The following is a 24739-nucleotide window of genomic DNA, read 5'->3' on the forward strand; positions in this document are numbered from 1 at the left end:
TTGTAATTCTCTGATACCTTTTAAAAAAAAAAACTTTTTTTTCTGCAGCTTTTGTGCTTCATCCTCTGAGTGGTTCTCAGTGCTTTCAAAATAAAAGATGAGTAAAGTTAACAGTGAGGAATCTTCTAGTAACCAAAAGTTATTGAAGGAGGTAGAGACGATAGGTGAAGCTCTGTACGTGAACAAGAATCCTAGGAAGAGCTCAGCATCTGGTCCTACTAACAACACTTCAACAAAGCCCTTGGGTCGTACCACCCACTTAGCTGAGCCTCAGAAGGAAAAGAAGTCCTTTTGGAACTGGCCTCTCAGAGCCCTTTCTCACGTCCGAAACCGACGGTTCAACTGTTGTTTCTTTGCACAAGTCCATTCTATAGAAGGCTTACCGCCGATATTCCAGGATCTTTACCTCACGGTTCACTGGAAACGTCGCGATGAGGCTTTAACCACTCGTCCTGCAAAAGTTTTGAACCGAAGAGCTGAGTTTAAGGACAAGCTGACGCATACGTGCTCGGTTTACGGAAGCAGGAGTGGACAGCATCACTCGGCTAAGTATGAAGCGAAGCATTTCTTGCTGTATGCGTCTCTGGTTGGGTCTCCTGAGGTTGATCTGGGGAAACATCGGATGGATCTTACTAGATTGCTTCCTCTAACGCTTGAGGAGTTGCAGGATGAGAAGAGCACGGGGAAGTGGTCGACGACGTTTCAGTTGAGTGGGAAGGGTAGTGGTGCTACTCTGAGCATGAGTTTTGGGTACACTGTTGTTGGGGATACTCGCAGTGCTTCAAATGCAAAGCAAGCTAGCAATAATATCACAGGGTTGACAAGGAGTACTAGTACGAAGTCTAGTTTAGGGAATGGCAATAAGTCTGTATCTCGGCGTTACGATCATGGTGTTGTTAACAAAGACTCTCGTACTCTGTCCGAGAATGTGGAGGAAATTAAAGATCTTCATGAGGTTCTTCCCGTTGCACAATCTGACTTGGCCAGTTCTGTGAACATTCTGTATAAAAAATTTGATGAGGAGAAGGTGGATCCAGCAGCTGAGTCTCAGTTCGAATTTGAGGCTGTCACTAAACACATTAGACCTGTTGAGTCAATCTCTGAAGATGCAAATCCAACCGAGAAGCGTTTGGTAAACAGGAATGGAACTGATGTTCCTTTAGAGGATGTTAAAAAGGCTGACGAAGTTGGTATTGAAAATTTACCTCCAGAAGAGCCTTTGGTGAATAGGAATGAAACTGATGTTTCTTTTGAGGAATCGAAGATAGTTGGCGAAGTTCCAATTGATAGAAGTGAGGAAGTTGTTGAGATTGGTACAGAAGATTTGTCTCCAGAAGAGGGGAGCAATGTTTCTCCAAAAGAAGAGGAGAGTATTGTTCCTCGGGATGATGAAGAGGTAATGAACGGTGGGAGAGACGTGAAAGAAATGATAATGAAAGATCTTGAGTCAGCTTTGAAAAATGTAGAAATGTTGGAAGCAACAGCGTCAGACGACGACGAGGAAGATCAAGAAGACCGTGGAGGCTCAGAAACATCCTTTAGAACACCAAATAAGGAAGCAGCAGCAGCATCAAGTTCGAGAGATGTGGCAAGCGAGTTCCTAGACATGCTAGGTATTGAACACAGTCCTTTTAGTTTGAGTTTTGAGAGGGAACCTGAGTCTCCAAGGGAGCGCTTGTTAAGAGAGTTTGAAATGGAAACTCTAGCGGCCGGTTCTTTGTTTGATTTGGGTACTGAATCTGATGATCCACAAATGGAATGTGATGAAGACTTCTCAGAAGAGAATGAATCAGAAGGTTTCGATCTGGCATCCCTAGTTCATGATATAGAGGAAGAGTACCAGTTGGAAACTCAAGCAAGAGTCAGCAACCCCAGGGCCAAAACGTTGGAAGACTTGGAAACAGCATCTCTAATGCGTGAGTGGGGTATGAATGAAAACACTTTTCAGAACTCTCCGCCTCACAATGGTCGTAATACGTTTCCTCCAGCACAGGAGCCATTTGATTTGCCTCCTCTAGGAGATGGCCTTGGTCCTGTTGTGCAGACAAAGAACGGAGGGTTCTTGCGTTCAATGAATCCCTTACTATTCAGAAACTCTAAATCCGGAGGGAGCTTGATCATGCAAGTGTCAAGTCCAGTGGTGGTGCCTGCTGAGATGGGCTCTGGTATCATGGAGATACTTGAGAAACTAGCCACTGCTGGTATTGAGAAGCTCTCAATGCAGGCAAATAAAGTAATGCCTTTGGATGATATAACAGGGAAAACTATTGAAGAGTTGTTGTGGGATGCTTCACCTGCAATTGACGGTGGTAACAGGTTTGAAACCAATCTTATCATCATTCATTCTGTTTTGTGAAAAATGTTTACTTACGTGTTGGATGTATTTGGTTTAATTCTCAATGCAGGGATCATATCTCACAGCATGAATCTGGTTTTGGGAGTGGAGCATCATCTGCAGCTACTTCAAAAAAGTTTGGTTCAAGCTCTAGCAACAACAACTCTGGCTCGGAGTATGTATCACTTGAAGATCTTGCTCCTTTGGCTATGGACCAGATTGAAGCACTTTCATTAGAAGGGTTGAGAATACAATCAGGCATGTCAGATGAGGATGCACCTTCTGAAATCACTGCACAATCTATTGGAGAGATCTCAGCCTTCCAGGGTAAAAGCGGGTGCGTTGGTCTAGAAGGAGCTGCTGGTTTACAACTTCTGGACGTAAAGGATGACAGAGATGACGATGATGATGGGTTAATGAGTCTCTCCTTGACTCTTGATGAGTGGATGAAGCTGGATTCAGGTGACATTGGAGACGAAGATGAAATAAATGAGCAGACGTCGAAAATCTTGGCTGCGCATCATGCAAACCCACTGAACTTTATCCGGAAAGGGGAGAAAAGAAAGGGGAAGAGAGGAAGGAGATGTGGTTTACTTGGGAATAACTTCACAGTTGCACTAATGGTGCAGCTTCGAGATCCGTTAAGAAACTATGAGCCAGTTGGAGCTCCCATGCTTTCTCTTATCCAGGTTGAGAGATTGTTTGTTCCTCCAAAGCCTATAATCTATAGTACAGTTTCAGAGGTGAGGAAAACAGATGAAGAGGAAACTGAGGTGGTCAAAGAAGAGAAAACCGTTTTGGAGGAACAAGGAATCCCTCAGTACAAAATCTCAGAGGTGCATCTTACTGGTATGAAGAGCGAGACTGATAAGAAGCCATGTGGAGTCAAGAGTCAGCATCAGCAGGTGCAGTCTGGTTCAAGGTGGTTGATGGCCAATGGCATGGGGAAAGGGAACAACAAGCTTCCTCTTATGAAACCAAAACCGGGTTCTACAAAGGCTGGTGATAAGTTGTGGAGTGTGTCTGGTTCTGGTTCTAAATGGAAAGAGCTTGGGAAAGTGGGGAAGTGGAACACACACGTGCGGAATCCGAATGTGATCATGCCAAAATGAAACAAGAACTAGTGTCTGGTTTGTGGTTTTTTTTTATGCTATGTAAAGGTAATGTTATGTGGTGTGATGTGGTGAATTGCCTAGGTTCATGTTATGTGGTACAGTTAAGAGATCAATGAGACGAACAATAACCTTTGAACTTGGTGCAATGCTTATTATTTGATAGTTGCCAGGCATCTTAGACGTCTGCTATGCAAAGCTTATTACTTAATTAAGCCAAAAAGAGACAATAAAATGAAACACTGAGAACAATAACACAATAAAATGCTAAACGAACTTGAATAAAAGACGCATAAACACACACACAAAAAAACTTAGAAAAAAAAACGAAAGATAGCTTAATCAGTTCCTCCAAGCACACCCTTAAGCTTCCTAACTTGTTCATCACTAAGGAAGGTGGTGGCTTCAACGAGTTCTGAAGGCAAATCATTAGCAAACAGAGCAAAAGGTAGAATCTGGAGGCCCGGGGATGAGCTTCCAAAGGCAACAAAGGCCAAGGCAGGGCCTTTCCCAGAGTTAAGCTGAAAATGAAGAAGCCCTTGAGGAAACACCATAGAATCACCTCTCTGGAGAGTCTTCAAGTAAACTTTGTTGGCAGAGGAAATAAACCCGGCGCATATGGTTCCTTGTATGACTACAAGAACCTCAGACGCACCAGGATGTGTGTGAAGAGGAATGACACCACCACCGGCTAAGTCAAGACGAGCCATTGAGACTCCAAGGCCATTGGTGCCTGCGAAAGCAGGGGCAAAGGCTGGCGTCACTGCGGCTTTAATGAGGTTCGAAGTGTTTCCAGATTTGGCGAGGCCGGAGAATGCAAAGTCATTTTCGGTGACTTGGTCAGGGTTCTTGCAAGAGTATCCTGATGGGCTTTGAGGACCCTTTGGATCAGCTACACAGAAGTCTTGAACAGAGGCAAAAGAGATGGATGAAACTAGGGAGAGGATGAAGAAAATGTGGATTATAATCTTCATTTTCTTATAGATTAGTTATACAAGAGTCTTGAAGTTATGAGGAGAGAAAGATAGGGGCGTCTAGTTTATATAGAGACCTATAAGATATTGATATGGTTAACGTGAGGATAGTCTTGAAGCAAGCGAGAGGGACCTTGTTTTTTGTTAGCATTGCATGCATGTGAACTTTGGGTGTACGTACGCGGAGAAAAGCCCACATGGCTGTCACAGGTTTTTGTCAGTTTGGAGAATGGTGATAAATGGTTCGTTTTCAATTAACTTGGCTTTTTTTGAACTAAATTTGAACTGCAGAATAGTATAAGTAAACACATGTTTCAAGCAAAGTTTAATAAATCTAACTGCAGGGCCGTCTTTTCTAGTATGCAAAGTTATATATTCTAGTATGCAAAGTTATATACAAATATGATAGAAATGTCATACTAAAAGCAAATTTAAAATACTAAAATGATTTTATTCATGCCAAATGCTTTTATCATAAATCTTATAAGTACCACTTATTGGAGTGTGAACCATCATTGACTGATAGAGTTCATTAAATTTCAAGAATTGCTTGTGGACTCAGTCACTTGGTTCCACATCAGCTTCTTAGTATGAAACTAATATATAGTTTAGTTTCATAATACTTTAAGATTAAGAAATTAAATTCAAATACTCTCAAGGTTTTGATTCTGATTATCGTACAACGTAGTAAAAATTCGAAGCTTGAAGGGAAAAAACTATGAGAAGCTCCCAACGGTCTTTTACAAAATCAAAATATCTTGGAGGAGTCGCTTTTTATAAGATATTTTTGTAAAGAAGATATGGAAAAGTTGAAAGGAATGGTTGATGGAGAAGAAGAGAGATCAGTGTATGTGGTCCAGTTTTAAGTAGAGAGCAAACATGTCTCCTCCTTCCCTAATTTGGACTCCTCTGCACAGTATCTTATCCTCCTGTCTCATCATCTTTTAAGTTTGTGTGGCTCTTCAACGTTCCCTCTTACTCAGGGCGTTTACTATATCTTCCTCTCTTTTGATTGATATTTAGATTTTAAACCATTTTCTTTTTTATTTGATGCATAGTATTTGTATAAATGTTGCTAATGCGTTGTAACTCGGATTTGAATCCGGTAGTGAAAGACCAAGGTTTCTAGACCACCAGTTCATGTATACTATTGCAATGTCCATACTATTGCTGCTGCTGGTATAACTTAGAACAAAACTTAGTTTCACCTCACCTTTTAGGGTTAATCAAAGTGACACATAAATTATTAATTAAAAAATATTAAATTAAATAAAAAATAGTTACAAAAATAAAAACGCTAATTTTTTTAACGACGCTAACGCTTCCAGCGAAACCCTAAACCCTAAATCTTAAATTCTAAACCCTAAACCCTAAATTATAAAACCAAATTCAAACCCCTAAACCCTAAACCCTAATCCTAGACCCTAAACCCAAATTATATACCCTAAACCCAAAACCTTAACCATAAGTCCAAACGGTAAATCCTAAACCCAAACCGTAAACCTTAATCCAAACCCTATAGCATCTAAGTTTGGGGTTTGGGTTTAAGGTTTACCATTTGGATTTTAGGTCTAGGATTTGGGTTTAGGATATAGGTTTTGGGTTTAGAATTTACGGTTTGGGTTTAGGATTTACCGTTTGGACTTATGGTTAAGGTTTTGGGTTTAGGGTATATAATTTCGATTTAAGATTTACGGTTTGGGTTTAGGGTCTAGGACTTGGGTTTAGGGTATAGAGTTTAGGTTTATAGTCTAGTTTTGGGTTTATGGTATATAATTTGGGTTTAGGGTTTAGGATTAGGGTTTAGGGTATAGGGTTTAGGGTATAGGATTTAGGGTTTGGAGGTTTGGATTTGGGTTTTGAATTTAGGGTATAGGGTTCAGATTTTAAGATTTAGGGTTTAGCTGGAAGCGTTAGCGTCGTTAAAATTAGCGTTTTTTTATTTTTTGTAGCTATTTTTTATTTAATTTAATGTTTTTTAATTAATAATTTATGTTTCGCTTTGATTGGTCCTAAAGAGTGGAGTGAATTTAAAGGTTCACCCTAGAGGTTGAACCTAAGTTCTGTCCTATAACTTATACTCCGGATATATATTTGATAATGTGTGTCATAATAGCTGGGTAAGAATAGTTATTACACAATTTTCTATAACGTTCCGACCGTACACGGCTAATGGGGTACCTATGCCCGCTCTCTGGTATGTGGGATCCATCCCGTTCCAACGGTCGGTGCGTAAATTTTTCAAGGTTCGAAAGTCTTGTTTACTGACCATGCACAACACCTGACATTTTTCGGTGCTTTGGCCTCACTCATGTACGGTATCGCGAATCACTTTCCGATAGGTCACCCATTCTTCCACTGCTTTATCCCTCATTCTTCCACTGCTCCAGCTTAAACACGTTTAACTCTAAAGTTCTAAACAACTCAAATGGTCTATTATGAAGTCTCTATTGGTCTTATTCAAAAAATTGAAACCTTTTTTATTGGATGCTCGTAATACGGATATGTGACGGAAAGGGTAAGTCAACTTTATTGACTAACCAAATCAATCATTTTAAGCTTTTCCATATATCACAGCATGTTACGTTTTCTTTTACGCAAATGGTATTTGGTCAAAACTTGGCTCATGCATGGGGGCTTCTTGAATTTGGTTAAAACTTAGTTCATGCATGGGCTTCTTTAATTTTGTAAAAACTTAGTTCGTGCATGGGCTTATTATAAGCATTTGGTACAATAGAGTTGGACTCTGCTTAGTTTTGTTCACATAAAACCTGGGCCTTACTATCGTTGGTAAATTAATCACAATAAGACCAAATATCTAGTTGCCCACAAAAAAAAAAGACCAAATATCCCCACAAAGAATACATGCATGAACAAAAACTAACGGTATATTAGAGTTAATCAAATATTTGAAGTATATAAAAGATATCGATCTGTAGACCTTTTTTTACTAGGAAAATAATAATAGCAAGAACATGAATGAAATAAACATCAAGGACAACAAGCAAAGAGTGTCGGTTAATCTTAAGGTGTAGATCAAGAAAACGAAAGAGAAGGTTTATTCGCTCCTCCAAGCACACCCTTAATCCTCTTAACCTCTTCATGGCTAAGGAAGTTCGTGGCTTCAACGAGTTCTGAAGGCAAATCACTTGCAAACAGAGCATTGGGTACAAGCTGGACGCCCGGGTTGGAGCTTCCAAAAGCAGCAAAGGCCATGGCAGGACCTGTCCCACCGTTAAGCGCAAAGTGAAGAAGCCCTTGAGGAAACACTATAACCTCACCTTTCTGGAGAGTCTTCAAGTAAACTTTATTAGCAGATGATATAATCCCCGCGCGGATGGTTCCTTCTATGACTATAAGAACTTCAGACGCACCAGAATGAATGTGAATAGGAACGACACCACCTTCGGCTAAGTCAAGACGAGCCACTGAGACTCCAAGGCCATTGACCCCTGCGAAAGCAGGGGCAAAGCCTGTAGCTACTGCGGCTTTAATCATGTTTGAAGTGTTTCCGGATTTTGCGAGACCGGAGAATGCGAAGTCATCTGCTGTGACATGCTCAGGGTTCTTGCAAGAGTATCCTGATGGGCTTTGAGGACCGCTCGGATCAGCTATACAAAAGTCTTGAACTGAGGCAGAAGAGATGGATGAAACTAGAGAGAGGACGAAGAAAATACGGATTATCATCTTCATTTTCTAAAAAGTTAATTTAGACAAGAGAACTGAAGTTACGAGGGAGAAGGATCTGGTTTATATAGCAACGTATCTGGTTAACGCGAGTATTGTCAGAAGCATGTGAACAGACCCGTCCCTGACTGGTAGAGCACAATTTTTAGACCACCAACTAATAAAAAAGTTCTGGGGCCACATGTCTAAAACGTGTTCTGGTCACAAATTGATTGATTTGTTAGTTCGATCCTTGTGAAAATGAGGATTAAAGTGACTTTCCGTTTTGATTTATTAATTACTTTATTCATACTAATTTCTCCTCGCCTTTACAATAATGTAACCAAATAATTTTATGCTCTTCTTTTATTCCTTTTTGTCTGATTTGAGTAATAGTTTTGATTGAACAGATGTGATTTAAAATTTTGAAATCATTTTTTCAGAAAAAAAGACCAATAAATTATTAGATTACAATTACTAAAACTCTAAAAAAAATTCAACATATTTTCAAAATAGTTCATGTTTTAAAAGTTAGAAACCAAATATTTCATATCCGAACTACTAAATTTACAAAATATTAAGTAAAATCAAATTTTTGGGATGATCTATATATTAAATATTATTTTTATTTTTTGAATATTAATAAAATACGATTATATAATATATACCGTTAAATATTTTAATATATGATCACATTTGAAAAATGTGTTTTAAGCCACTAAAATTTTAGGACGGCACGTCAACTTTGGGTGTACTGGAAAAAGCCACATGATAGTGATGGGGTCAAAACAACGCCAACATAAAGAATGCAGAAACTTTGTCACTGGAGAAGGTTGATAAATGGTTCGTTTTTAATAAAGTATAACTTTTCAAGACAGTTTCTTTTTAAGGCTTTCATGTTGAGAAATAAACAGAGAAGGTACAGAGAATAACAAGAATGCCGAAAAAAAAAACAGAGCATTACAGAGATGATATAACAACTAGAAGCAAGAAAAGAAAGGGGAGATAGCCACAACTGAAACATTCAGAGTGAGATAAAGGAAAAAAATCATGAGCACATGGAAAAGCAAAACACAAACGTCCGTAAACAGAGGAAACAGAGGAAAACATAACAAAATAGGTTTCTGAAAGATGTGAGCTTTATTGCTTAACGTTCTTCTCATACAATGCTGAGTATATAAAGAGTAAAGGAAAGATCTAGACACTACACAGCTGTGATCTCATCAGGTAGAACCGATAGGAGCGTGAAGGGATTGGACAGCTGTATAGGTTGCTTTCCCGTACGCATAGCACAACAACCTTCAGCTCTACTTTTGGCTGAAGCTTGTTTGTCTTGTTGCAGGTTACTCACAGGCTTCATATTGGGCTTCGCTGAGGTTGAGTCTTCTGGCCCATGCTGAAACAAAGCTCAAGTAAAGTGTCGTCCATGGAAGAGCCAACATTGGGCAAAGCCAAAGGCTTATTATTGGGATAAAGTATCCCACAACGGGAATTTGAGGAGACCTTAAATAATATATAAATGATTAGGGTCGATCCGCTTATTATCAATTAGTTTTAAGTTGGAAGCTCGTAATAAGTTGGAAGACCAATTCTTATTTTTTACCTTTTGTGAACTCAAACCAGCAAGATTAACACTTGAAAGAGAATGACCCGGTCGAACCTCTCATTTCTTCCATGCCAGATGACCGCAGGTGATAGAAGGCAGCTTGGGGCAGCGACTTTGTGAATATATCGGCCAGCTGAGATGATGCAGGGACATGATGTACCACCAGACTCCCTTTAGTGACAAGTTCACGAGCGCATTAATAGTGAGTTGCGAAATGTTTGGACTTCTTGTGAAGTACTGGATTAGCAGTGAGGTGAACCGCATACAAGTTATCACAATATGCTGCAGCAGGCTTTGTAGTCGGAAAGCCTAGTTCTCTGAGAACATCTGTTATCCAGGACAGCTCAGCGGCAGTATCTGAAAGGGTCATGTATTCAGCCTCAGTGGATGATCTGGACACTGAGTCCTGTCTTTTAGCAGACCAAGATATGAGGTTAGACCCGAGCATAGTGAAGAAGCCGCCAGTTGATCTTCTGGTTTCACTACAACCTGCCCAATCACTGTCACAGAATGCTTTCAGGGAAGAATCAGATGTAGAGTAGAAGTGTAAGCCCATTGTAATAGTTCCCTTGATGTACCGTAATACTCTCTTCAACATATGAAAGTCTGCCATTGTTGGTTTATGCATTCTCTGACAGACCAAGTTGACCGCAAACTGGAAATCTGGTCTTGTTAAGGTCAAGTATTGGAGCTTACCAGCAAGACTCCTGAAGTATTTGGCATCACTGAAGTACTCCTCTTGGTGCGGTACTCTGTCAAGTTGAAGAGGGAGCAGAGTTGGCATAGGTGAACAATCAAGCATCCTCGTAGTTTGTAACAGATCAGAGGCATATTTTTTCTTGGTTTAAGAACAGACCAGTAGGCATATATTGAACCTGAATGCCAAGGAAATAGCTCAAAGGACCCATGTCTTTTATCCTGAACTCAGAGCTGAGAGACTGCAGTAGTTTCTTCATAACGGAAGAGTCATTTCCAGTTAGTGCCATATCATCAATGTACAGAAGAAGGAAGATAGTGGTACCACCGTGATGATAAATGAAGAGAGAAGGGTCCTTTACACTGCATATGAACCCAAAGCTGAGAAGGAATGGGCTGAATTTGTCAAACCAGGCGCGAGGAGCCTGTTTCAGTCCATAAATGGCTTTGTGTAGCAAACACACATAGTCTGGATGCTCTGGATTTTTAAAACCCGGAGGCTGTTTCATGTAGACATTCTCGGTTAAATCTCCATGCAAGAATGCATTCTTGACATTTAGCTGTTTGATATCCCAGTGATTGATGGTAGTGGTATGTAACACCATTCTGACCGTAGCTGTCCTAACTACAAGACTATATGTCTGAAGAAAGTCTACTCCTTCTTCCTGTTCATTACCCCGAGCTACCAATCTTGAACGAAGCTTTTCAACGGTGCCATCTGCGTTCAATTTGATTTTATGAACCCAACCACAACCAAGGACATGAGCACCTGATGGATAAGGTACCAGACTCCATGTTTTAGTCTCGTCACATGTGTTTATTTCATATGTCATCGCTGCATTCCAGCCAGGATGACTCAATGCTTCACCAAGAGTCTTTGGTTTTGCGACTTCACTCTTAACAGTATGCAGAACATAACGTGGATTTGGCTTCCTTATACCAGCTTTGCCTCGAGTGACCATGTTATGAGCATTGTCTGTTGAAGGTTGTTCTGGTTGAGGATCTGAAACGGGTTGCAGGATGGGTTCTGGTGGTGGGAGTGGTGGGAAGTCAGCTTCATTGATACGAAAAGGAACATTGTCTTCCTGTGGTTGTTGAGGAAGAGGTGCGGTAGCTTGATGTCTCTGACCGTTTACCACTTGTTCATCAGACTTCTCAGTAGTTTGATCTTCCTCTTCTTGACTAATATTGAAGCCCTTGTACCACACAAATAGCAGAGGCGTGTTGGCTTGTGGCATACATGATTTGTAGACATCAGAGAATGGAAATTTGGCTTCATCAAAGAGGACATGGCGACTGATATATACTCTTCCAGTCGGAGGATGAAGACATCTATACCCTTTTTGCTTCTCAGGGTAACCCAAAAAGACACACAGTAAGCTTTTGGGATCAAACTTATTCTGAGTGTAGGGACGCAGGTATGGATAGCAAGCGCATCCGAGTACACGCAGAGCAGAGTATTGAGGTGCGGTTCCATTCAGTTTCTCAAACGGACTGATGACTTTGCCAAGAACTGTGTGAGGCAGAAGGTTTGACAGAAAGTTCGCAGTGAAAAGAGCTTCAACCCAGAGAGACTGCGGTAGTCTTGCTTCAAACATCATAGATAACCCCAATTCCACAAGGTGACGATGCTTCCTCTCGGCCAGTCCGTTCTGTTCTGGAGTGTGAGGACATGAGAGATAATGTTTGATTCCACATTCAGTTAAGTGAGCTGCGAATTGTTTGTTTACAAACTCACCACCTCCATCACTCTGAAATATCTGTATCTTTCTTTCAAATTGTGTTTGCACCAGACTTTGAAAGGATTTGAATATGGAAAGAACATCTGACTTGAGTTTAAGAGGATACAACCAACTGAACCGAGAGAAATTGTCAATGAAAATGACATAATATCTGAAACCTTGTACTGAAGTTATAGGAGCAGGACCCCATAAATCACAATGGATCCTCTCTAAAGGTTTCTTAGACCGAAAAGATGAACTAGAAAAGGGAAGCTTGCAGACTTTTCCTAACTGACATGACTCACACATAGTCTTGGAGACTTTATTAACTGAAATAGCTTTAGTTGCAGATAGATGTTAAAGAATCTGTTGGTTAGGATGTCCCAATCTTCTGTACCATATCTCATCGCTTCCACTCTGCTGCCTTGATGAGTAGAACGCAAGAAACTGGGAATTCTCTAGCCGGTACAGACCTCCACGTTTACTTCCTCGACTAAGGAGCTGATGGGTTTTTTTGTCCTTAACAAGCACAGTGTGTGAGTCAAATGTGAATTCACATGGGTAATCATCAGTCAACTTCGATACAGACAGCAAAGACTTCATAATAGACGGACATACTAAGACTTCATTCAGAGGTAGAGTACCTGATAGAGAAGGAAGCACAATTGAGCCAACATGTGTGATTGGAAGGAAGTCGCCGTTGCCAACAATCACAACATCTGTTCCAGAGTAAGGCTGTGCTGACTCTAGGTGCTGAGTAGAGTTTGTGATGTGATGAGTTGCTGCTGTATCAGGATACCAATCATTGGCTCCATAACCCGACTCCTCTATAGATCGCATGACCGTATTAGCTTGAGGTGGCTCGCTTGGTTGAAAGTGAAGATCAAAGCGTTTGTAACACTTGAAAGCTGCATGACCATACTTGCCACAGATTTGACAAGTTGGACGTGAAGAGTTTTGTTGTGTACCACGACCTCCGCTCTGTCTAAACTGTTGATAGAAGCCTCTTCCTTGAGTTGAGTAGCCACGGCCTCTGTAACCACCCCGGTGTTGACCTCTACCACACCCTGAGTATCCTCATCTATCAGTGTAGAAGGCTTGATGCGGAGTAACATCAGAAGACGCGGTATAAGTCTGGAGCTTGTCGTCAAAAGAGATCAGTTTGGACATAACATCGTCGAGAGAAGGAGCAGGTACTGAATCCATCGAGTTTTCAATCACATCACAAATTGACTCGTAGTCTCTTCCTAACCCATTTAACATACCAAAGATCATCTCACTTTCAGGAATAGCAGTACCGATGGAGTCGAGTTGATCACATAACGTTTTGATCTCAGACAGATAGACAGACATTGTCTTGTCTCCTTTTGACAAAGTTTGGATCTTTCTCTGCAACACAAGCTTCCTTGTTGCAGAGACTCTGTTTTATTTCTGCCCAAGAGAACACCAGACCTCCTGCGAGCTGTGAAGACCGTACACGGAGCGAAGAGCGTTTTCGGACAGAGTTCCATAGATCCACGCTATGATGAGTTGATCTTTCTGAACCCATGGAACGAAGTCGGGATTTGCAGCTTCCGTCACTTGATCTCCTTGTCTGACAGGTATGGTTTCTGGTGGACGTGGCGTAGCACCGGTAACGTATCCCAGAAGCATCTGAGATGAAAGAAATTGCTCGAACTGAAGCTTCCTGATGAGGTAGTTGCCATCTTTTAGTTTGAGAGTAACGCACTGTGTGATAGTGAGATTCGAAGCGGAATGAGGATCAGCCATAGATTGACTGAAGCTCTGATACCATAAAGGTAAACAGAGGAAACAGAGGAAAACAGAACAAAATAGGTTTCTGAAAGATGTGAGCTTTATGGCTTAACGTTCTTCTCATACAATGTTTGTTAGACTATATAGAGATATACAAGTATACCCATGTATATGGTTAGGGTTTCCTATGTAAATCTATATATAGAGTCCTTAATAATACAAGGGGGGCATTCAGCTCTACCTATTATACATTATCTTACATGGTACCAGAGCCAAAACCCTAGCCAAATTATTTCTTCTTCCTCAAGTTTTTCTCTTTCTCACGCTGTCTGCTCCTCTTCTTCTCTCTACTCTGTTTCTCTCCCTACTCTGTTTCTCAATGGCTACGGGTACAGACGATAAACCGTTTGGAATCATACAGATCCGGGCATATATCCCAATTGTACTCGATCTGCAAAAGCTCAACTATGACACATGGAGAGAGCTTTTTGAAACACATTGTCTCACGTTTGGTGTAGCCGATCATCTTGACGGTAGCTCCTCCCCAACGCCATCAAACGAAAAGCAATGGAAAGAACGAGATGGACTCGTAAAGATGTGGATTTATGGGACTATCTCGGAAACTATTCTTGATACAGTCTTGAAGACAAAGTGCACCGCTCGAGAACTCTGGCTCTCCATCGAAAACCTATTCTGTGATAACAAGGAGGTCAGAGCCATCGAAATTGATCACGAACTATGTACCTTCACCATGGGTGATCTCGATCTTGTTGAATATTGCCGAAAACTCAAGAAGACATCTGACCTACTCGCCAATATTGAAGCTCCTGTACCTGAACGCACACTTGTTGCCTATCTCCTCAACGGCTTGACTGAAAAATATGACAACATTATTAATGTTATCAAGCCTCAAATACCCTTTCCGACTTTTTCCAAGGCTCAGTCGATGCTTGACATGGAAGAGAAGCGACTCGCCAAGCAGGCCAAGCCACAACCGGTGCATACTCAAACCTCATCCGCCCGTACTGTCCTCTACAACAGTTCTGATCAAGAACAACAAACACAACGGTATAACAACCACTCCAATGGTCAGCAAGGCAGAGGATACAAAAACAGAGGAGGCAGAGGACGACACAACCGTGGAAGAGGACGCAACAACTACAGCTCGTGGCACCAAAATCATTCCCCACCAATGTGGAACTATGGACCACCAATGGTCTTACTCACAATACGGCGTGCCACCAATGCCTCAGGTTCAGTATCCAGTGCAATAACACTTCCCAACTCCTCACCAATACCCACCGGCTCAACACTCAAGCATTCTTGGACCACACGCCTCACAGGCGCGGCCTGAAGCTCACATGACTCATGGAGTACAAACGTTCACACCAGGAATGCAGCAACAGTTCCTTCCAACAGAGCTCACAAACGCATTCTCTACAGTGACGTTACAAAACCCGGTAGATTCAAATTGGTACATGGACTCGGGAGCTACGAATCACATCACGGCACAGCAAGGTACGCTACGTTCTACTTTTAATTCAAGTGTCAATCCGTTAGTTATGGTTGGCAATGGATCCTTTGCCCAAGTTACTACACTTGGACATGGTCGCATCGGATCAAACAATCAACCACTTCACCTTAAACGTGTACTTGTCTGTCCATCATTTGTCAAGAATCTTGTCTTTGTTCGTCGCTTTACTATTGACAATAACTGTTCAGTTGAGTTTGACCCGTATGGCTTTTGTGTTAAGGATCTGAAAACTAGGACCATGCTGCTCCGGTGTGACAGCCCCGGACCTCTATACTCAGTGACCCCTACGATTGAATCTACACCTATGGTGCTAGCTGCTTCTGCAACCAGTTCCATGATTTGGCATCGTCGTTTAGGTCATCCGGGAAGCTCAGTTTTATCATCTCTTGCATCTGCTGGTTCTCTTTCTTACAATAAGACAGACTTGACGACTTTGTGTCATGCATGTCAACTAGGAAAACATGTTCGTCTACCATTTTATTCATCTTCTTCAAGTGTCTCTGCACCTTTTGATATTGTGCATTCTGATATTTGGACATCTCCCATTTCAAGCTTTGGTGGAATAAAATATTATGTTATTTTCCTGGATCAGTTCACTAACTTTGTCTGGGCATATCCTCTTCGGAAAAAGAGTGAAACATTTGCCAAATATCTATACTTTGCAGCCTACGTACAAACTCAATTCAGTCGCAAGATTAAGGCACCTCAGTGTGATAACGGAGGAGAATACAACAATCGCAGATTTCTTGATCATCTCGCATCAGAAGGAACTAGTCTTCGGTTCTCATGTCCATACACATCACAACAGAATGGACGAGCAGACGAATGTTAAGCACTATCAATAACCTCATACGGGCTCTGCTATTTCAAGCACACATGTCACCACAGTTCTGGGTCAAGGCATTCCACACTGCCATACATCTTCTCAACATCCTTCCGTCTAAGTCAATCAAAGACAAGGTTCCCTTCACCGTCCTCTTTGCTAGACCACCAACATACACTCATTTACGAGTGTTCGGATGCTTATGCTACCCAAATCAGTATACTACGTCTTCTCACAAACTGGACCACAGAGCATCAGAGTGTGCTTTTCTCGGGTATTCATCAGATCATCGCGGCTATCGATGTCTCAACCTAAAGACACGAAAAATAATTTTTTCCAGACATGTAACCTTTGATGAAACAGTCTTCCCTCTTCAAGCCTCACCATCTGAATTAGACCATCTCTCCGTCTTTGATCCACAAGTAGACACTATACCTCTGTCAACTCCACAACTTCCAGCGCCTCCTCCCGCACCAGTTCAGACTCCGGCTGTTCCACCTGCTGCACCTATCATCACTCCCGCTGCTCCCATCACTCATAATCCAATGGTGACACGCAGTAAGAGTGGCATTGTGAAACCAAGGATACAGCTTAACCTACACACTAGCACCGTGTCACCTCTGCCTCGGTCTCACATTCAAGCGGCAAAGGATCCTAACTGGAATCCAGCTATGCAATCGGAATATGACTCTCAAATTAAAAGTGGGACGTGGTCTTTAGTACCACGGCCTGTTGCTACTAATGTGGTTCGTTCTATGTGGCTTTTCAGGCACAAGTTTGATGCAGATGGGAATCACACTCGCCACAAAGCACGGTTGGTCGCCAACGGGAAATCACAACAAGTCGGAGTTGATTGTGAAGAGACTTTTAGCCCTGTAGTAAAACCAGCCACAATCAGAACAGTTTTAGACATTGCAGTAGCTCGTAATTGGCCATTGCATCAACTTGACGTCAAAAGTGCATTTCTCAATGGTGATCTTGAGGAGACAATGTACATGCATCAACCTCCCGGTTTCATCGACCCCACACGACCTAACCATGTATTTCTTCTCCACAAGTCGCTTTACGGCCTTAAACAAGCCCCTTGAGCCTGGAGCAACAGGTTCGCCACGTTCGTCAAGAAGATGGGCTTCCATCAAAGTCTATCTGATGCATCTCTCTTCGTCTTCAGCAAAGGCTCTAATTTGGCGTATCTACTTGTCTACGTCGATGACATAATTCTCACGGCCTCCACTCAGAGTCTGGTCACAAAGATCATCAAGCTACTCAGCTCGGAATTTGAGATGACTGACATGGGGTATCTACACTACTTCCTCGGTGTTGCTGTTCGTCGCAACTCATCGAGACTTTTTCTTCAACAACAAAACTATGCAGCTGACATTCTTCACCGTGCAAACATGACGGCGTGCAATCCTTGTATCACACCAGTGGACACAAAATCAAAACTCGCAGCTGACGATGGACCTCCTGTCAAGGATCCAACTTTATATCGCAGTCTTGCTGGTGCTCTACAATATCTCACCTTCACTCGTCCCGACATCGCGTTTGCAGTCCAACAGGTTTGTCTCTTCATGCATGATCCTCACGAATCACACTTCAATGCATTGAAACGCATCCTTCGATACATCAAGGGCACAATATCACACGGTCTACAGATTCATCGATCAGCACCAACTCGCCTTGTGGTCTATACCGACGCGGACTGGGCCAGGTGTCCCACAACGAGACGATCAACGTCTGGATATTGTGTGTTCCTTGGAGACACTTTGATCTCTTGGTCTTCAAAACGACAGGAAACTATCTCACGCTCAAGCGCTGAAGCGGAATATAGAGGAGTCGCAAATGGAGTTGCTGAAGCGTCATGGCTACGAAATCTTCTTCTTGAGCTTAAATGTCCGATCACTTGCGCCACCATCGTCTATTGTGATAACATCAGCGCTGTCTATCTCTCGACGAACCCTGTCAAGCACCAAAGAACAAGGAATGTAGAGATTGATATACACTTTGTCCGTGAAATAGTTGCTCTCGGGCAAGTTCGTGTCCTCCATGTACCTTCTGCCTTGCAATATGCAGACATCTTCACTAAAGGACTCCCGTCTTCACTCTTCCTCGGCTTCAAATCCAGTCTGAGCGTCCGTGAACCTCCCGCTCGGACTGAGGGGGCGTGTTAGACTATATAGAGATATACAAATATACCCCTGTATATGGTTAGGGTTTTCGATGTAAATCTATATATAGAGTCCTTAATAATACAAGAGGGGCATTCAGCTCTACCTATTATACATTATCTTACAATGCTGAGTATATAAAGAGTAAAGGAAAGATCTAGACACTACACATCTGTGATCTCATCAGGTAGAACCGATAGGAGCGTGAAGGGATTGGACAGCTGTATAGGTTGCTTTCCCGTACGCATAGCACAACAACCTTCAGCTCTACTTTTGACTGAAGCTTGTTTGTCTTGTTGCAGGTTACTCACAGGCTTCATATTGGGCTTCGCTGAGGTTGAGTCTTCTGGCCCATGCTGAAACAAAGCTCAAGTAAAGTGTCGTCCATGGAAGAGCCAACATTGGGCAAAGCCAAAGGCTTATTATTGGGATAAAGTATCCCACAACGGGAATTTGAGGAGACCTTAAATAATATATAAATGATTAGGGTCGATCCGCTTATTATCAATTAGTTTTAAGTTGGAAGCTCGTAATAAGTTGGAAGACCAATTCTTATTTTTTACCTTTTGTGAACTCAAACCAGCAAGATTAACACTTGAAAGAGAATGACCCGGTCGAACCTCTCATTTCTTCCATGCCAGATGGAGTACATACATCCATTACGCAACTGCGACAAAGCAAAGAAGACCACTTTCTTTGGAGTAGCATTGTTCAACCAAATTAGCAAAAGTCATCCCAATGGCATGGGACATTTCGGAAACCAAGTTTTACAGCCAAAGAACCCAGATAAAGCTAGAGAAAGGAGAATTAAATAAAGGTGATCTCTTGATTCCAGATGTAAACCACAGAGAAGACAAGTTATCTCTCTTTCCCAACCCCACAGAGGTGTTAAACCACAGAGGTGTTAGGCCACCTCATTAAGATAGAAACAAAAAGATTGGCCCACACTTTTGAAAATTATGTGTTATTAGATAAAATCCATGTTCGGAATCGCGCTAGGCTTGAGTCGGGCAGTCAGTATGGGCCTAGCGAGTTAACGAAAAATCAGAGATTAATCGACGATTAATCGGGTATTAATTTTAAGGCATTTTTAGTTTTATGAGTAAATATATATATAGTAATTGATTTTCTATGTAATACATATTGTGTTACGTGGTCTGTTGGAAGAGTAGCTATTAAATGACCATCGAGTCACATGTTTGACACCCAATATTGCAATTTTTTTTTTTTAATGTTTTCTTTTAGTGAAAGGCAGAACCGTAAATAATTCTTCTTCTTCCTTTAGTTATCGATTAGGTTTTCTGCAATTTCTACCATGGCTTATAATACAGATCTGACATCTCCCACTCTAATGTTGCATTTTTCTTATTGTTTTTTCATCAAATATGTAGATTTCACATCTAATTTCCGATTTCAAGCATTTAAACCCTAAAAATATGATTTTTGTTTTTGTGAAACCGATTTATTGAACGATTAAGACGAAATCGCCTCGGTTGAACTCCACCTAATGCTCCAACGCTGCATAATCGGCCTCCGCGCCCGCGTTTTCGAACCTGGGATAAAATCACTCTTCTTTTGTTTTCGCATTTTGTTTCACTGTAAATTTTCCTTTGACTTTTAAATTTCTTCTTTTAGTTTTGATAATAACTATAAGGGGCGGCACATTTCTTATAAGGCAAGTTCTAGGGCCCCTCTTAAGATGTCTGGGATGACACTGTGCGTAGTATTTGTATAAATGTTAATGTTGTGCTGAAACTCGGATTTGAATCCGTTAGTGAAAGGCCGCGGTTTATAGACTACCAGTTCATATATATTATTGCATGCTGCCAAAAGAAGTTCATACTATTGCAGTAATCTATGTTAGCACGGAAACTTAACTGGATATTTAATTCTCGTTTTGGATTTGGATTCAGAATCGAAAATTTGTGAAAAAGTTTGGAATTTTGTTTTCAAAACATTTTCAAAAAACTCTTTGAATTTGTTGAAAGTTTAGGCTTCTGTTTTAAAATCTTTTGATTCTGTTTTAAAAACTCAACTAGACTTTGATCCGGGTATATTTTTCAAAAATATGTTTCTATTTTTTTTTCATGTCAATAATATAAAGGTTAGGCAAAATACATGAATCTGAAGAATCAAACTGATTTCGATCCGAAAAAGTAGTACCAAACCTAAACCGAAATTGATTAAATATCCGAATTATTCAAAATTTTGGTTTTTAGAGAACCAAAACCTAATCCGATCCGAACCAAAGTATTCCGGGCACCCGAATGTATCCGAAATAGATTTATATACTTATATATATTAATTATTTTTAGTTTTAAAATATATAAAACATCTAGAATATATATGATACTTTTAAGCTGGTTTAAATGCTTGAAAATATACACAAATAATCAATAGTAAATATATAAAATAGTAAAAGTATACTTAAAACACCAAAAATACTTAAAATAATTATTGATTATCTCTCCAAATATTTGAACTAAAGTAATTTATATGTTAAGTTTAGGTATTCTGACATATGTTATTCAAATTTATATTTAGTATATTATTTTGTTTATAGTTTTTAAGAAATTTAAAGTATATAAATATATAATGAATTTGAAAATTTTAAAAGTATTTTAAATGGGTTATCCAAACTCGAACCGAACCCGCAAAAATCCGAAGTGAACTCAAACTGTAATTTAAAAATATTAGAATGAGACTGAAATCTTTGACCCCGGAAACTCGAAACTCAAACAGACCTGACCGAACCCGATTAGGTACCAGATAGATAGTTTCTCATAATATAATGGACTTCCAAATTTTCTTAAAAATATAAGTCCATTACTTTTTTCTCTCTTTATATACTGCTATCCATGTTTCCAAACAAACATATTTTTTAAAACTACAATCTATGTTTCCAAACAAACCTCTTTTTTAATACTGCAATCCATGTTTCCAAACAAATTTTTTTTTTAAACTACAATCTATGTTTCCAAACAAACTTGTTAAAAAATTGCTATACATGTTTCCAAACAAACCTAATTTGTACTTGAGTTTTAATAAGATAGATAGATGTCATTAAATAAATAAAAACTAAAAAAATATATTTTATAGTTTTAATTTATATAAAATCTGAAAATAATAGTATTTATATAAAAAAATAAAGAATATGTATGTATCAGAATTCAGAAGTAAGATATATTTTTGTGCATAATAGTACATAGTGTGTTTGTGAGATATTAAATAACTAAATTCATTAATTGGATACTATTTTTCTTAAAATTTATTGTGTTTGTATTTTCACAACATACATATATATCATACAGTAGTATGAAATCAGTTGACTTGATATAAATTATTAAAATGAATAAGCGATTTCTATTTTTATTTGAATTATATAATTTTAGTTCTAATTTTTATAAAATTATTATTATCTATAAATATTTTTATATATACTTTTAGCACGTATTTGTTTCTTAACTTTTTTAGGAATCTTGTTTTTGTGTGTTTTCTACGATTTAGCTTCTGCGTTCTCGTTTCCAACTCAAGGAAAAAAACTGATACGGTGTGTGTATAATAACATCGTATGAATACTTAGAGCAGGATTATCCCTCGTATTTAGGGGAGATCTTATGATTAAAAGAAAATCAAAAAGATAATCAAAAGGTAAAGACGTCTCTTATTTGGGGTAAAGAAGAAACGTGTTTATGGAACACGTGTAAGCAAAATGAGAGGAGAGAAGGGGAGCGTGTCTTTGTTTCGTCATTTCTCTCTCTCTCGAAACCGAAGCTCGGAGAAGGCGATTCTCCTACTCTCGCCGTGGATCGTCGACATACTGGCGATACTCCCTGTCTCCACACCTCCTAACGGAATCCTCTGTCTATCTGGCTCGTGTGACTATGCGATTCTCCCTCTATCGCCGTGGATCTACTGGAATCGGAAGGTAAATGTATTGTTGTGTTTTTCAATCATGCATGTTAGGTTAGACTTCTTCTTGGTTTGATCGCGAGTTTTATTTGTTTGTAGGTTCAATTCTGTCTTGCGGTGGCTCTCCTCGACGGCTGACGGAGCTATCTGTCTGGCGGTGGCTGTCCTCGACGGCTGACGGTGCTCTCAGTCGATGGCTCTCTGCGAATCGCTCAGGTAAAGATTTTGTTCCATGTTCTTCAGTCATACATGTCTTAGGTTCAAATATATTATTTCAATCTCGTTTTGTTTATTGGTTTTGATTGGGCTTCTCTATGGTGATTAATTTTATTATTTGTTTCTGTCTTTTGGTTCTGTCCTGAGATGAAGGGATCAAAACGCGTTTATATGTTATGTGGAATCTGAGGTCAGTGTTTGCTTCTTAATCCTCTTCTGTCTTAGATAAAATAGCTTATGTATTGTGTACTGAAAAGAAAAGAATTAAAGTCTCAGTCTTTGTTTCAGAATTAAAGAAAATAGGTTAATGTGTTCGGTCTTTGTGTGTTTAGATGGATGGATCAAGCGTGCTTAAGCAAGGGTCATTTGACAGAGGAATACGCAGCATCAAAGGTTAGTCTTTCTCTCTTTTATCTGGTCGAAATGTGCTGGTGTAGCTTCTGGACTATAATAAAATGGTGTAGCTTCTAACTGACTGGTAGTTAGAGTAATTAATGGTTGCTTTAGTGTTGGGTTATGGTTGTGTCACCGTAATAAATAGAATTGATGGTGTGGTTTGAGTTATTTGAAACTGAAAATAAAGCATTGTTTGTTATTAGTTGTTTGTTGTTAGATATAGGTCAAGTCATATTGGTTGTGTGTGTTGAATGCGAGTTGTGTGTGTTGGTTACATAGACGTGTTGGTTGTGTGTGTTGAATGCGAAATCTCTCTCCTTCATTTTCTTGAATGTTTTATAAATTGTGTCTTCTAGTTCATTCTCCAACAGATGAATGCGCCTTCTCGTTCCTTCTCCTCTTTCCCCTGTTTCTTCTCATTCGCCTGTGTCTCCTCTTTCACCTCTTTCTCCTCTGTCTCCTTTGTCTCCTCTTTCTCCTCTGTCTCCTATCTCCTTGACTTCGAAAATGGATTTCAATCCATTCAAGGATTCGGCAAATTTTGTTGAACTTCTCCATAGTCAACAAAATGTAGTCTTTGGCAGTCAAGGACGCGTTCCAACCTCTTCATCGCAAGTGCCGTCCTTTGGCAGTCAAGCTGCGGAGCTTCCAGTATAGCGTAAGGAAAGAAGGACGTGGACAGTGGCATAGGATATAGTGCTGATTAGCAGCTGGCTGAACACTAGCAAAGACCCTGTTGTGGGGAATGAGCAGAAGTCAGCAACATTATGGACAAGAGTTGCAGCATACTTCTCGGCTAGTCCAAAACTTGCTGGCTGTGAAAAACGCGACGAGAATCAATGCAAGCAACGTTGGCACAAGCTGAATGAAGCAGTTTGCTGGGGCGTATGAGGCAGCCACAAGAGAGAAAACCAGTGGCATGAATGACAATGACGTTCTAAAACTAGCCCACGAAATCTACTTCAACAACCAAACAAAGAAGTTCAGCCTTGAACATGCGTGGAACGAGCTCCGCAACGACCAGAAGTGGTGTGAGCTCGCTACCTCTAAAACTGAAAGTAGCTCCAAAAGGAGGAAGTTCGCTGACGGTTCGCATTCAGGAGCAAGCTCTCAATTCAATGAACGCGATGCTGGTGTAGAAGGAACATCTCGTCCCTCTGGTGTTAAGGCTGCAAAAGCTCGTGGAAAGAAGCCGCAGGTTGAGGGGCAAGATGTGTCTGATTATCAGCTCATGTGGAGCATCAAGAAGGCTGACTTGGCAATGAAGCAACAACTCTCCAAGATGAGGGTACTTGAGAAGCTTCTTGCAAAGGAGAATCTAGCTGATTATGAAGAAGATCTCAAGAAAAAGCTTATAAATGAGTTAATGTAACTCTCGGTTTGTTTGTTTGATGTTCAAGTTCATGTTCTAGTTTGTTTCATGTTCAAGTTGTCTCGGCTTTATGTCTTCCTTATGTTTCATGTTTCATGTTCTCGGCTTTAGGATCTACTTAAATTTGTAATGTTTTGCTTCATGTTATGTCATGTTCTTTTTCTTGTTCTAAAGCTTTGGTGTTTTGTGTTCTTCTTCATTGTTTCATGATCTTGTTCTGGGCCATTGTTTCATGTTCTTGTTCTTTTATTTGTTTCAGGTAGCGGGAAAGGAGAGGCTACATTGGAGAGGAGCATCACGGGTTCTTTTATTTGTGTCAGTTTGTATTGTATCAGTTTGTGTCAGTTTGGCTTGTCTCTGCTTGATTCAGTGTGTCACGGGTTTCAGTGTGCATGTGCATCACGCAGTTTGTATTATTTGATCACACAATACCAACTACTTGAACAAATAAAC

The 24739-nt window shown here is 40.3% G+C and overlaps 5 protein-coding genes across 5 annotated transcripts in view; 2 read left to right on the forward strand and 3 right to left on the reverse strand.

Moving 5' to 3' along the window:
• Positions 1–3588, forward strand: part of LOC106326993 — a 4478-nt gene extending 890 nt beyond the window's left edge. Inside the window, exons 2-3 of the mRNA XM_013764981.1 lie at positions 49–2316; positions 2406–3588. Coding sequence (XP_013620435.1) covers positions 98–2316; positions 2406–3447 — 3261 coding nt within the window. The 5' untranslated portion in view covers positions 49–97 and the 3' untranslated portion in view covers positions 3448–3588. The remainder of the gene's footprint in view (positions 1–48; positions 2317–2405) is intronic.
• Positions 3588–4477, reverse strand: LOC106326994 (germin-like protein 1). The gene has a single exon (XM_013764982.1). The coding sequence runs from the start codon at positions 4419–4421 to the stop codon at positions 3786–3788; it is 636 nt and encodes a 211-aa protein (XP_013620436.1). The 5' UTR covers positions 4422–4477; the 3' UTR covers positions 3588–3785.
• Positions 4478–7293: 2816 nt separating this feature from the next.
• On the reverse strand, positions 7294–8262 carry LOC106325677 (germin-like protein subfamily 3 member 3). The gene has a single exon (XM_013763740.1). The coding sequence runs from the start codon at positions 8112–8114 to the stop codon at positions 7458–7460; it is 657 nt and encodes a 218-aa protein (XP_013619194.1). The 5' UTR covers positions 8115–8262; the 3' UTR covers positions 7294–7457.
• Positions 8263–9889: 1627 nt separating this feature from the next.
• LOC106323288 (uncharacterized mitochondrial protein AtMg00810-like) lies at positions 9890–10495 on the reverse strand. Its single transcript, XM_013761435.1, has one exon. The coding sequence runs from the start codon at positions 10493–10495 to the stop codon at positions 9890–9892; it is 606 nt and encodes a 201-aa protein (XP_013616889.1).
• Positions 10496–23779: 13284 nt separating this feature from the next.
• LOC106323289 (glutathione S-transferase T3-like) lies at positions 23780–24286 on the forward strand. The gene has a single exon (XM_013761436.1). It carries the CDS (start codon positions 23780–23782, stop codon positions 24284–24286), a length of 507 nt encoding a protein of 168 aa, XP_013616890.1.
• Positions 24287–24739: the final 453 nt, after the last annotated feature.

Source organism: Brassica oleracea, chromosome C2 (assembly GCF_000695525.1).
Source record: "Brassica oleracea var. oleracea cultivar TO1000 chromosome C2, BOL, whole genome shotgun sequence".
Classification (NCBI taxonomy): Eukaryota; Viridiplantae; Streptophyta; class Magnoliopsida; order Brassicales; family Brassicaceae; genus Brassica; species Brassica oleracea.

What these genes read in the sequence shown, in the direction of transcription:
- LOC106326994 (XM_013764982.1), bottom strand. Translation starts at nt 4,421, where the DNA reads ATGAAGATTATAATCCACATTTTCTTCATCCTCTCCCTAGTTTCATCC.
- LOC106325677 (XM_013763740.1), bottom strand. Translation starts at nt 8,114, where the DNA reads ATGAAGATGATAATCCGTATTTTCTTCGTCCTCTCTCTAGTTTCATCC.
- LOC106323288 (XM_013761435.1), bottom strand. Translation starts at nt 10,495, where the DNA reads ATGCTTGATTGTTCACCTATGCCAACTCTGCTCCCTCTTCAACTTGAC.
- LOC106323289 (XM_013761436.1), top strand. Translation starts at nt 23,780, where the DNA reads ATGAAGCAGTTTGCTGGGGCGTATGAGGCAGCCACAAGAGAGAAAACC.